The sequence below is a fragment of the Amia ocellicauda genome, chromosome 8, assembly GCF_036373705.1.
Source record: "Amia ocellicauda isolate fAmiCal2 chromosome 8, fAmiCal2.hap1, whole genome shotgun sequence".
Lineage (NCBI taxonomy): Eukaryota > Metazoa > Chordata > Actinopteri > Amiiformes > Amiidae > Amia > Amia ocellicauda.
Window position 1 is genome coordinate 10,047,351 of NC_089857.1, and position 14,122 is coordinate 10,061,472.

Sequence of the window (14,122 nt, forward strand, 5' to 3'; positions counted from 1 at the left end):
TTTTAGAAAGGATAAGTAAGAAATGTACAATGTTTTCTTTACCTGTGCAGTATGTGTACATGCAGTTGTGTCTTGATTGATTTATGCAAATATATATAAAATATTATCTGGATCAACATTTGTTTCTGCAAGCAAATCTCAAGACTGATTAAAAAGGAAACTGAAATACTGGAAAAAAAATATGAAGATGATAAATGTTGTAATAATTGTGGCCTTCTTGGAAATATTGTTACGTGGCAAACAGAAAACGTTTTCTCATGGCAAAGAGTTATATAGGTTCCCATAAATGTTTTATATCTTAGAGCGCAGATGACTGAGTTTCTATATACTGAATAAAATGTTTTCTCATAGTCAGTATAGCCCAGGCACCGAGGAAGCTCATATTATCTGCATCTTTCCAATACTTTTCATACAACTGATAAGATCCATCAATTTTCCTGCTTGCATCTGAGAGTTCTTGAAATTGAAGTTGCAGTTCTTCAGATGTGTTTGCAAATATATATATAGATATACACACACACACACAATTGAGCTCTGCAAATTGGTAACCAAGTCTGCTGCAGCATGACTGTAACATCCTACCATTGTTAACCAGTGGGATGTTGATTTGCAGATTCATTTAGCCTTGAAATGACAGCGTGAGGAGTCTTGGTGAAAGGGGGATTGTAATCTCCTCAGGAAGACAAACAAGTTGACTGGGAACTGTGCTGGGAAGATGTTATCATTGTTTTTACTGAATTTTACAAAACATCACCCCTCTATGTAAAAAATCCACACACAAGAGGCAGTCAGTGCTGGAATATGAAGTGATATATTTGTAACTGACAAGAACATAACATGTTCCATGATTACCCATTAAACCTCAATTCCAATATAAACACTGTGTCCTTCCCAGAACTTCAAGGCAGTGCTGAGAAGCAAACAGTCCAAGAACGAAAGGTGACATAACAGGAGCCTCTGCATCTGCTAGCAAAGTGCGATAAACCTAGACAGATTATTTGCAGAGGAAAGACGTCCATGAACAGCAGAAACGGGGGGAAAAAAGCAGTCTTTCCAGAAATGTTATAATTTAATCTTTGCTTGATTACAGGATAGTTCCGTTCTAGGCCTCATGAGATTTACTACAATCTTTGACTGCAAAATATATTAAATATATAGTATTATCCAATCGGCTCACCTTATTTTACATTATGAGGTTATTAAAAATGAAATACACTGCATTGACAAAACTGCAAAGAATGTGCTCATGGTTTTTCCAGAACAACATATGCCCTGTAATTGCAGATGTGATTATAAGACCACAGACTCCTCTGGGATTGACTGAATGTCTGCCTGCGGTGGAATCAGTTGCACCACACTTTTGGTGTGCGCCCAGCACCCGTTCACATTTGAGATTTAGGCCGGCCCAAATGTGAACGGGATCACAGATTTCAGTGCCGCGGACTGTTGTGAGGCGTGCAGGTCGCGGACGACTCGTTGTTTGGAGATCAGGAGAATCCAATAACGGACACCCCGTTTCCACCCGTGTGAGCCGTACAGTACAGTGTGTTTTAATGTGTGTAAGTGGAGGAAAATCCAGTGCGATTTCAGCAGGGCGGCAGATGCCCTCGGGGATTTCTCGTCTCATCTTGACTTTTCACCTGTTCAGCTCTTTCCCCGCGACCCCCATAATGCGTGGGACCTGGACTCGCGTATAGGGATGTTACGGTTGCGGAGGCCCTGGCAATTGCCTGCCCGCCTGTAGGTAGCGCCGGCCTGTGTGCAGAAACGGTTGCACACTAATGCACACGATTTCTTGTGATTTAATGCAGATGTCCTAATAAAGGTGCTTCGCTTTCGGGTGAATTGTATAACCGCACTTTTAGACGTGCAGAACCGCAGATAGACATTTGAAAAGGTAAATATATGAATTAGATTCCCCATTGAACCAGCACATTTTTGATTATATTAGAGAGCTTAAGCCGCAAAGGGTTAAAATTACTTTCAAAGAAAATATAGAACCGATCAATAGCATATATATATATATATATATATATATATATATATATATATATAAAATAAGTTGTGATTATAAACACAGCGCACACACCTAAGCAGACTTAATGTCCTGCGTCACTGGTTTGTTTGAGCAGATTTGTTTATTCCCGGCATGCATTTCGTTTAGGCCGCCTTTTCGTGCACAGTTGAGTCGCTTGGCCTTGTTGCCACGTCGGAGGGACGGCTTTTTGGCCGCAAGTCTTCCATGAAGGCCACTTCTGACCAGACTTCTCCGCACAGTAGATGGGTGCCAATTCTGAGCTGATGGCGCTGCTGGACATGTTCCGATTGCGAAGGGAAGTAAGCATGATGTCTTTCATCTGCTGCATGGTACTTATTAGGGACTACGTCAATCTGGAGGTCCATCAGAGGGGCAAGGAGGAAGCCTTTAAGAACTGGCACCTTCAAGATGTGCGGGAGCTCAGGATCCCGTGATGGGACCCACCTCCGGGGACAGCCATCCCCCCTGCTGGAGCCCGAGTCCAAGATCTTTTAACCCTTTTACGAATGATTGCTTTTTAAAATGAATTTTAAAAATCGAATTTTAACTCTTTTTTAAAGATTTAGTTGTTTTTAAAAGCACTTGTTTTGTTTGTTTCTTTTGGTTGTTATGTTCTATTTTTTTTTTTGTCAAATACATTGACCGTTTGGATTTCATTTAAAATGCATCGGACTGTTTTGGTTTGTTTTTTATCATTTTAATTCTTTCTTGATTTGTCCGGTGCATTTTCAGTTAATTTCAATGTATTTGACCTTCTTTGTTGGTTTGCAGTTTTTGCTTTAATCACGTTTGTTTTATTGTTTTGTGCACTTGTTTATTTGAAGTTCAGTATTTTGTTTACGTTAATCACTAAGATTTTAAAATTTTTAAGTGATTTTAAGAATTGATTTTTAAGTATTAAAATTTGTTTTGATTGTTTTTTTATTGTAATGTAAAATACTCTATCTAATAAAACAGTATTTCATCTGCTGCAGTAAGTTTCCTTGGCCGACCACTGTGTCTACGGTCTTTAACGTTGCCCGTTTCTTTGTGCTTCTTCAAAAGAGCTTGGACGGCACATCTGGAAACCCCTGTCTGCCTTGAAATGTCTGCCTGGGAGAGACCTTGCTGATGCAGTATAACTACCTTGTGTCTTGTTGCTGTGCTCAGTCTTGCCATGGTGTATGACTTTTGACAGTAAAGTGTCTTCAGCAACCTCACCTTGTTAGCTGAGTTTGGCTGTTCCTCACCCAGTTTTATTCCTCCTGCACAGCTGCTTCTGTTTCAGTTAATGATTGTGTTTCATCCTACATATTGAATTGATGATCATTAGCACCTGTTTGGTATAATTGTTTAATCAGACACCTGACTATATGCCTACAAAATCCCTGACTTTGTGCAAGTGTACCTAGAAGAATTGATGCTGTTTTGAAGGCAAAGGGTGGTCACTCAAATATGGATTTGATGTACATTTTTCTTCTGTTCACTCACTTTGCATTTAGTTAATTGATAAATATAATCTAATAACATCTCTATCTTTGAAAGCATTCTTACTTTACAGCATTTTTTCACACTTGCCTAAAACTTTTGCACAGTACTTACATGCACCCCTTTCTCATAAAAACAATGATAAATGCTGAAAAAAAGATAAAAACTTTCAGTTTGATTTAATAAAAGCAAACTGGATAGACTTGATAAGGACAGATGTGTAAACAAATATCCAGCAGATGGCACCTTTGCTCTGCTGGTCTATGAATAAAAACAAATTGCTTACCCACTTGGCAGTTTAAACAATTATGCAATTGTCACCCTTTCGGTTGACATCCTTAGGCAATTTTTCAGAAGTTTAACCACTGTTCACTTGCTTCACATATACAGTCAACTAGAAAAGCTTGCACAAACTTGTTCAGCCATAACTGTGACTTACCAGAGAAGGAAAAGTCCTTGACATTCTCTGCATTCCTCCATTCAGAAAAACAGATTAGTTAAAAACTGGAGAGCAAAAGCACAGACTTCAGGCAGGCAAAGAATAGGCTTGGCACATTGAACAGAGGTCCCTAAGCAAACATGTCTACTGCAAAACTGAACGTAGTGGTTTGGCATGTGGTTCCATATTTGGAATATATTTATTATTAATTTGTGGTGGGCCAATGTGTTAAACACTCACATGCATTTGCAAAAACATGAACAAATCATAACAACAACAATCATAAAAACATCTGACAAAAAGATCACTGATAATCTACCAGACAAAAAGCAGCCTCCAGAAGATAATATCTCAGTTTTGTGTTGCAAGAGAGCTTGTGAGCTTGAGCAAGCTTAAAGCCTTGCATCTTATTGCTGATACCACACATAACCAGCTCCTCCTCCACCCTGCTCTGGTTTCTCCACACCCTCGTGAGCACATTGAAATGACTTTTCTGTTGACCAAACATTAAGTACCACTATATAGACAAAAGACTGGGGGCATAACTCTAGAACGAAAAGATCCTTCTGTCAGAGAAACCAGTGTACTAATCATGCAAAAAAAGTTTTCTGTGATTCAGTTCCTTCCTTTGCACAATTGTCCCCCCCAGTATTGATAGAATGAAATGAAACCTGGACCCTGCCCTTGCATAACCCATATATGTGTTGTGTGATTCCCTCCTGCTGTGTGCCATTCAGGTAAGCCTTTCGAATAATATTGTTTCTGCTGCAGTTAGTGCATTTTCATAATCTAACTATAATTTACCATAGGGAAACACAAAAATGTATTCTACTCTAATTCAGGGGAAGAAACAAAGTAAGCAAACATGAAAATTGTACAGATAATAAGATTTATACCAGTTCACATGAACAATATTTAAAATGAAATAATAATCTGAATTTTATGTGCAATTAAAACACTGGTCCTTCATTTCTTATTCCATTAAGTTAGTGGTTTTATATTTAATTGCCTGGAAGAACTACTTATACCTGTGCATTTGTAATGTTATTATAGTAAAGCTCCAGCATTTCAACTTTGATTTTAAATTCTGTGAGACTATGAAAGATTGCAGGCCTAGCTGTCCTGCCACAATGCAGACCAGTGCAGAAGCTCTTTAAAGGTACTCTTTACCATCAGTGTGTGTGATGCTACACACACATGCACTGTTACTGCATTACATTGAGCTCATGGGCTCTTATTTCATTATTGACACCCTGTTCTGAAGGCAAAGCTTGTTTTGATTAATTTTCCATTTGTGGCCATGATTAGTCTTGTGGATTTCATTTGCGCTTCAAAAACCTGCAAAACATTTGTGATTTTAAAAAGTCCTGATACTTATTTTTCCAGCTGTATTCAGTAGCAATCAAAAATCAACCTTTTCCCTTCAGTGGCAATGGTAATTGTTTGTAACTGTAAGCAGTTCCTTTAGAAATACTCCCAAATATATCAATAATATATTTGATCATCTGGATTATCCCACAAACACATTTAAAGTCCTTTGCTGGGTGCAGTATCTTTGACATCACTACTGCCTTTTGGTTCAGTTTGAGATTGCTACAAAGATATCAGTATATCTCCTGCATTGGGTGAGTTCTGCATGTCTGTGTCATTTGTTTCATGGCAAACTTTCTGAAACCCATGATTATGCACCTCAGAATAACTACAGGCCACATATGTGTGTTCATGCCAGGGTTTAAATTAACTCTCAGTGACAATACCACACAGGATTGCTGATCTCATTCACACAATGCGACGGGGCATCCCAAAGTCCCAGTCTCACTGATATTACATCAGTGGTTTCAGAATAAAAAAAGGTTCAGAATAAACATAGTTAAAAGTATAATCTATTTTCTGAAAAAGGAATAGAGCTGCAAATGATAGCTGCTTTACAGGGGTCCCAAGCCCAGATCCTGTAAGTCTGCAGTGTCTTCTGTCTTCTATTGAACCTGACCACATTAGTCAATTCAGCTTACTGTTATCTGAAAAGGAAAGAGTGAACTGCTCTTCCCAGTTCTGAAAGTGTAAGTGATGTGAACAGAGAGGGTAAGCCAGTTTCCTTCCAGGAACCATGGACCATGTTCTGGAGGCTGCACTGTGAACTGACCTCTGGCTTAGACCTCTTTGTACTGTTTTGTCACTATCAGTTAAAAAGATGAATGAGAAATTCAAGTGTCCAATGTGTTAACCATTAATAAATAACCACATAAATAAATAAATAACCTTTAATTGCTTGCACAATTTGATAGACGCCAAAAAGCAGTTAGAAGTGGAAATCAGATCAAATTAAGTCTCCACTCTGACGTCACCCTATCAAGCATATTTTACATCACCAATTAACAAAAATGTGGGAACTTCATTCTGATCAGGACTGCAGGTCATTTTCACCTTAAGTAAGATCAAAAGGGACAACATCACCCTGTCGATTTCACTGTTTAAAATAATACTTAAACACAAAACAGTTGTTATTGTTTATGAATAGGTATCACCAGATGGCAATGTAGTCTGAAGGGGTGAGATCTTTAGTTGCCCTGAAGTTAAGACATTTCACAAACTAAATGACGAAACTGATAGTGATGTGTGTGGTCATAAGGAAGTGGCGTGGCCCAGGTAGTAAAGCACCTGTCATGTGGGGGGGCTCCGCAGCTAGACCAATACCTGGACTATCATTATGATCAGCATTACAGCAGTGGCTAAGCAGATAGAAACTACAGCAATAAGATGCAGCTTTCAACGAGTAAAGTGCCATTCATCATGTCTCACAACGGTAAGATCTGTATTGTATTACCCTCTGGGTTTAGTGTTGTACAAAAAGGCTAGATTTAAAACTAAAAATCGTGTTGTTCATTTCTAATCCGTTTGCCTGTATATAACTGTCTGTAGCCCGACGTATGTTAACATTTCGTATACTTAAATCTACCAAAGGTAACGCCTAGTAACTGAGACAAACGGATGAGTTTCCGTCCTTCCTTTTGTTCCCATTGTATGATGAATCAATCGCACGCATCTGGCACTACAAGCCAAGGATATCTATGAATGCGCGTCTCAATACTCGTTTTTGTATTGCGTATTTATTTCAGTAACAGTTTTCTTTTGCAGCTTTTACTACTACATTGGACACTGAGATGTACAACTGGAGGATGATGACTGTGTTTTACAGCTGGTTTCACAGACCTAGATTATCTACCCAGTCTAAAAGTGGATAGTCCGAGCTATTCTGGGTCTTAATGTATCGATGCGGTCAAAGAGTGGTTTAGATACACTTCCCTAAAACAGTCATGATGATTGGGTGATATTTTAATAACTAGCATTTTCCTCTTTTTGGGTCAGAGAGCAAAAATAAACCCCCCCCCCCTCCCCCCAACATAAATGCATTCAGATGTGGATGAATTAGAATTCACTGCTGTAAGAATGTAATCTATTACCCAATTACAGGTTAAAGATCATACAGTTTTGTAACCATTAATTTTACACTCCCCTTTTAGGCCTGACTTGAGTTTCCATTGTGCAATATGATGGGATTCACAAAACACAATAAATAAGCCACACTATACATAATAAAAATAAAACTTTAAGGTTTTGTATTGGTAATGATTTGTATATTGAAATAAGTGTGATATTTAGATATAGGTTTGTGAATGCATAATCATATTTGCCATACTGTAGCAAGGTTCATTTGACTGTTTAAACCAGAGAAACACCCTTTCTAACTATATGTCTAAGTAATGTATACACTTTACACATTTCATGCTTAAAATGTGAATGACTTACTCCACTGTTAAACCTGTTCTTGAGTCAGAAACCTGACTGTTGTGTCCATCTATCGTTAGTACTGTGATGTGAAAGAGCAAGCATTTTAACTTTTTTTTCCTTTCAATTCTCTTTCAGATTCTTTACAATATGACCGAGGCTTAATTGGCTTTGATTCATCTGATGGAGTTCTAGTGAACACAACTGCCCAAATAGTACTGACAAGTAAAGTGACCACAGTCTTCCTCCCGGTTGTCTACATCTTTGTGTTCTGTGTCAGTCTGCCCACCAATGCGATGGCCGTTTGGGTCTTCCTCTTCAGAACAAAGAAGAAGCACCCAGCTGCAATTTACATGGCCAACCTGGCCATCTCGGACCTGCTGTTTGTCATCTGGCTTCCTCTGAAGATTGCCTACCACCTCAATGGGAATAACTGGATTTACGGCGAGGGTCTCTGCAAGGTGCTGGTGGGGTTTTTCTATGGTAACATGTACAGTTCCATTCTCTTCATCACCTGCCTCAGTGTGCAGAGGTACTGGGTCATTGTCCATCCCCTGTCCCACCAGAGAAAGAATAACCAGATTGCAGTGGGTGTTTCCATCACCATATGGATTCTCATCTGGGTGAGCACGACTCCTCTGTACCTCTATGACCAGACTGTGAAGCTCAGTAATCCAAACATAACCACCTGCCATGACGTCAACAGACAAGCGGACATAAATAATCTATTTGGGTACTTTATCACCATGGGTATTTTTGCATTTTTCATTCCAGCTGTACTGTGCATGGTGGCTTATATCTTAATGTTCAGAACCCTGACTGACTCCATGACTGATGAGAACATCGGTAAGAAGCGCAGGAAGGCTGTGGTGCTGATCATCACGACCCTCGTCATGTTTCTGGTGTGTTTCACCCCCAGCAACCTGTTGCTGATTATCCACTACTCCCTGCTCAGACAGGGCATGGTTAACAATGGCTATGGGTTCTACATCGTCTCCCTCTGCCTTGCCAGCATGAACAGCTGCCTGGATCCCTTTGTGTATTACTTTGTCTCTGATGAGTTCCGGGAGAATGTGAAAAATACTCTGATCTGCAGGAGCAACCGGACTGTAGAAAGAATGAGAATCTCCTTCACTTCCATGAAATATTCAAAGAAGAATAATGTTTACTCCACTGACACGGGTACACAGAGTAGCAGTTGCTGATAAGATGGCTCATTTGTGTTTGTTTTTATTTAGGAGGTATTTTGGAAGTCTATGGATCTGAGTTTTATATTTCACTTTGTTTTCTCTTTGAAGGCAACGGCTCCGAAGCCCTGTATTTTTATATAGCATGCTAAGCTCTTGATGCACTGCCTGTGATTTATTTCCCTTAATTCTCTGGTGTACTATATATATTTACACTACACATTTGTTATTTTTGGTGTTGTTGTTCTTCATGCACTCTTCCTTTATATGGTGGTTATTCTTTGCAAAATGCACACGTTACCAGAAAAACATTTAATATGTATGTATGTGTATATAGATATGCTTATTATTTTATATCACTATTGCTTGTGTAATTAAAATGCAAAAAATTGGTGATTTTGTTTTATACATTAAGGATGGCATTTTATTTGTAATAAAATAAACTGAAAAGATTCAATTTAAAGGTTACACATTTTTTTATTTGTTTTATGTTTAAGGACTTTATCCAAATGCATGGTTGGAAATAGTGCACTTATTATATAAAGAGCAATCCATACAAGCATTGCAACAATTCAGTTTTTCTTTTTCTTGTGCAACAAGGACCCTAATGCATTCGTTTCATTGTGCATACTTAAACTGCATATGAAGTAAGTGCAATTCGTCCATTTATATAAAAAAATGCATCAAAATAAAATGAAGATTGCGCATATTACGGTACCTTAAATTTTAAACAGATTCCATAATAAATAAAAACGATTATATGATTCCTAGCATAGCTTGGAAAACAGCTTTGACAAACAAATACTTACGTAAATGAGACTATCTGGTGGAAAAGGGTCGTGTACCACTCTCTGCATTTACAAAAGTTATATATAGGGCGTTTAGGAGGTTTTTATTTGTGTTGTGAACGGCGACTAAACATTGCATTCACCCATCTTCAACATCCCCTTCCGGGTTCTCGCAGATGTTTTTTAAAATAGAGTTGCACAGATCAGGAGTGATTATGGAGAGTTGACTAGAGAACAAGCGGCAAACCACGTGTAATAACCCTGTCCAACCTGAAATGTGTCTAACTGCTATACAAGTATATCAGGTCTCATTGGGATAATGAAATGCTACCCTCGTCCCACTGTTAACGACAAGTCACTGTAAGTAGATCGGTTTCGCTAGTTTAACAGCTGCACCTTAAACGTGTGATTGAATTAAAACGCACTACAGGCCGCCGCACAGTCACCGCGCGCACAGAAACTCGCGCACTCTCGAGCGAAACCTGGCCTCGAGGCGGCGGTCACGCGGCGGTGACGTCACGCAGGTGCTGAACCCGGGGCTGCGGCGGCGCACCTTCAGTCCTCCGCGGGAACTGGACGCGGCGCCGCACCCGTCCTCCTCTGCAAAGTGCAAGGTTAAGCGACTGCTTTTCACAATGGCTTCGAAAAGATTCGTTCACGTAGTCATCTTGCTGGCCTGCCAGATCACCTGCAGTTCTCAACAAGGTGAGTTCTCGCGTATACGTTGTGAATAGTGCGCTTTTGAAACGCCGCCTGTTTCCTAGTGTCCTTTCTTCTTCTTCTTCTGTCTTTTTTGCTTGGTCATTACTAGTCAGAAACACACGCAGCACTTCGAAAGCGCAGGGTTGTTTCGCAGCAGGTAGAAACCGCTGTCTTGTTTTGTACTAATGAGTATTATTAGTGCGGTCACTGTACGAACAGCCTTGAAAAACGATGAAATGTAATCAGAGCGCAGTCCTCCAACCAAGGTGAAGGTTTCGCGGCTGTCCGTGTTTTGTTGGACAGTATAAATGTACAGGAGGACACTCTCCTGTTGAAGGTTGTTGATCTGCCTTAACATTAACAGTCCCTCTTGGTTGATCTTGTTGAATCACATTGTCCTGTTAGCTGCTATTATTAATAATAATATGTATTTTTAAGTCACCTTTATTCAAGGCAACTTACATTTTGTTTTTTAAAACATTATACTACTAATCATTACAAGTTTTTTAAAATTAATTTACAGTATACTATAGACTGCGACCAAGTGTTTGTAGTCTATAGTCCGCTATACTTTATGGTATCCAATATTGATGCTATCCTTTGCAGTAGTTTGTTTAATAATGTCAGTTTATATTTGAAAATGACTCTGAAAAGGTTACACAAGTAGCTTTACTTACTAATTCTCCCACCTAGTATGGGTGTACAGTGATTTTTCTCCCACCCCTCAGAGAAGACTGAATTTCTACAGACACATTTAAGTGGTTAATTATACATGTGTACAAAAGGGTACCTTTTATGATTACTTTTGTTGTGCTTGGGTATCTCTTTTGATGTCAGTGAATGTTTTTTAAGTGTGTAAACCACCAGTTTCTATTATTGCAGGTCCTAAAGGACGAGGATTTCTTGCCACAGCTGATCCGAATCAGCAAGACACCTTTCAAGTGGACCAGAACGCCCAGGAAACGTTTCAAAGTAAAGTGACCACAGTCTTCCTCCCGGTTGTCTACATCTTTGTGTTCTGTGTCAGTCTGCCCACCAATGCGATGGCCGTTTGGGTCTTCCTCTTCAGAACAAAGAAGAAGCACCCGGCTGCAATTTACATGGCCAACCTGGCCATCTCGGACCTGCTGTTTGTCATCTGGCTTCCTCTGAAGATTGCCTACCACCTCAATGGGAATAACTGGATTTACGGCGAGGGTCTCTGCAAGGTGCTGGTGGGGTTTTTCTATGGTAACATGTACAGTTCCATTCTCTTCATCACCTGCCTCAGTGTGCAGAGGTACTGGGTCATTGTCCATCCCCTGTCCCACCAGAGAAAGAATAACCAGATTGCAGTGGGTGTTTCCATCACCATATGGATTCTCATCTGGGTGAGCACGACTCCTCTGTACCTCTATGACCAGACTGTGAAGCTCAGTAATCCAAACATAACCACCTGCCATGACGTCAACAAACTAGGTGACATACACCATCCCTTTGGGTACTTCATTACCATGGGTATTTTGGGTTTTTTAGTACCTGCCATGGTGATAATAGCATCTTATGTCAAGCTGTTGAAGACCCTGACTGACTCCATGACTGATGAGAACATCGGTAAGAAGCGCAGGAAGGCTGTGGTGCTGATCATCACGACCCTCGTCATGTTTCTGGTGTGTTTCACCCCCAGCAACCTGTTGCTGATTATCCACTACTCCCTGCTCAGACAGGGCATGGTTAACAATGGCTATGGGTTCTACATCGTCTCCCTCTGCCTTGCCAGCATGAACAGCTGCCTGGATCCCTTTGTGTATTACTTTGTTTCAAAAGAATATAGAGACAGTGTGAAAAACACCCTGTTGTGCAGGAGTGCCCGCACTGTGGAGCAAATGAGGGTGTCCTTCAGCTCGATGAAGTATTCAAAGAAGAGTAACATTTATACATCAGACTCGAGTAACACTCGGACAAGTAGCTGCTGATGATTTGAGCTGTCTGTAGAATCGCATTCCTGGTTTGGTTGATTATGCACTGAATTTTACCTGCCTACACATTTTAGGATCTCGTATTATGATTGCTGTCAGGATAAGGGGCGCAAACGTGGCTCTGTAGTAAGATGTGATCGGGGTGATGGTATATATGGTGTATATGACCCACAAAAACAAAGGAGATTAAAACGTATGACCATCATCTGTCATTGGGCAGCTCTTGTTAATTTTATTTAGATACAATTTTAATTTTAAGATGCAGCTCCAATCACAGCAAATGTATTTATTTACCGCCTATTCTCGCTGTGTGTTAGTATCTTGTGTAAGCTGTTACACATTTTTAAATATTTATTTTTACTGATAAACATTTTACTTTCTTCAAGCACCCATTACTGTTCTGTGAACTTAGTTTTTAATACACTCATGAATGAAATATATGAGGACATTTAATAGTTTATGTACATTTTTATATTCTAGTATGCCTTTTTTATGTATCTTATTTTTGCATAATGGAAAAGTAAACATTGTACAGTATACAAATATAAATTTATTTTACAATAAAACAAATTAATTGGTAAAAAAATGTCCATGTTTGTAAATCCTGTTCTAAATCTAGAATATTTTAAGTATAATAATGCTCAAAACCCTATTACCAGCATCTTCTACTTGTACAATTCTAAACAGATGTCAATAGTACAATTATTTTTTATCTAATTATAGTGTGCAGGACAGTGTCATTATTCAAAACTGTGTGAGTTGTCTTTACAGTTGTTTGCAGGCGATTGCTCATAGCTTTTGTTCCGGTTTGCTCCAGTGGAGGTACAGTCATAGGAAGCTCAATCCTTCTGCAATCATATTGTTAGTGGATACATTTAAGCACTTTATCAGGTATTTAGTATTATATATAGACAAAAGTAATTCACAAGAGTTTGGGATGTGGCAACAAGTTAACATTAATAATATAATAACATTCTCTATAAACAGTTTCTTTGCAGGTCTTTTCTGTAAAAACATGTGTATAGCCTAACTCTTCACTGTGTTGAGATGCACCCATCCCTGTTCCCATGAGAGAGGCTGTCTGCTCTTCCACTGTGCTGCAGGGCTGGGGTGGAGGTAGAGGACAAAGAACATGTCAGGATAATGGCCTATAATGACTGCCTGTGAAATGCCTTGTTTAGGAATAAAATGGTGAGCTGTGAAATAAGCAAACATCCCTTGGGAATGCACTTTTTAAAATTTGGCACAGATGATGCCTAATTCACTGATAGAAAATAAATACTTTATGCATTAAAATATATACCAATTTGAGATTGAGCAAATTAACAAAATAGATGCATGCATGCATGAATATACATAGCTTTCACATAAAAAAGGAAGTTGAGGTGAGAAGAATAGAAACCACATTTTAAACAGGTTTTGAATTCAGGGTGTAGATCTATTAATAATCTTGGAAATTATGATAATTCATGCTCAAACAACTGTGTAGGGGAAAGTGACCCAATTAAGCCCACCAAAATTTAAGTTTTACATGTTTTCCTATAAATATGTGAATTTCTTCCCAATAAAGTGGGTATTAAATCAACAATTAATCTATCATCTAAACACTTGTAGATTTTATTATAAATTTACTACATTAAATTTCACTTTTGCAATGAAATAAGTTAAAGTCTGGAGTGGGCTTATAAGGTACATATGTACCCTTTAAACTCATGTGTCCCAAATAAGGCCACGTGATTTTTAACAGTAAATACTTC

At 39.0% G+C, this 14,122-nt stretch overlaps 2 protein-coding genes across 3 annotated transcripts; both read left to right on the plus strand.

The window, feature by feature from the left end:
• Positions 1-4,577: 4,577 nt before the first annotated feature.
• f2rl1.1 (coagulation factor II (thrombin) receptor-like 1, tandem duplicate 1) lies at positions 4,578-9,336 on the plus strand. 2 transcript variants are annotated; one of them, XM_066711963.1, is made up of 2 exons: positions 4,578-4,681; positions 7,869-9,336. In XM_066711963.1, the coding sequence occupies exon 2, from the start codon at positions 8,027-8,029 to the stop codon at positions 8,933-8,935; it is 909 nt and encodes a 302-aa protein (XP_066568060.1). In that variant the 5' UTR covers positions 4,578-4,681; positions 7,869-8,026; the 3' UTR covers positions 8,936-9,336. The 2 variants fall into 2 exon arrangements, with proteins under 2 accessions (XP_066568060.1, XP_066568059.1); XM_066711962.1 differs by lacking the exon at positions 4,578-4,681 and adding an exon at positions 6,568-6,747.
• Positions 9,337-10,054: 718 nt separating this feature from the next.
• LOC136755404 (proteinase-activated receptor 2) lies at positions 10,055-12,951 on the plus strand. Its single transcript, XM_066711964.1, has 2 exons — positions 10,055-10,410; positions 11,290-12,951. The coding sequence occupies exons 1-2, from the start codon at positions 10,341-10,343 to the stop codon at positions 12,360-12,362; spliced, it is 1,143 nt and encodes a 380-aa protein (XP_066568061.1). The 5' UTR covers positions 10,055-10,340; the 3' UTR covers positions 12,363-12,951.
• Positions 12,952-14,122: the final 1,171 nt, after the last annotated feature.

Bases quoted from the DNA above. Each gene is read 5' to 3' on its own strand.
- f2rl1.1 (XM_066711962.1), top strand. From the start codon at position 6,702: ATGCAGCTTTCAACGAGTAAAGTGCCATTCATCATGTCTCACAACG. The intron at 6,748-7,868 runs GTAAGATCTGTA...ATTCTCTTTCAG, and splicing joins ATTCATCATGTCTCACAACG to ATTCTTTACAATATGACCGA.
- LOC136755404 (XM_066711964.1), top strand. From the start codon at position 10,341: ATGGCTTCGAAAAGATTCGTTCACGTAGTCATCTTGCTGGCCTGCCAG. The intron at 10,411-11,289 runs GTGAGTTCTCGC...CTATTATTGCAG, and splicing joins CACCTGCAGTTCTCAACAAG to GTCCTAAAGGACGAGGATTT.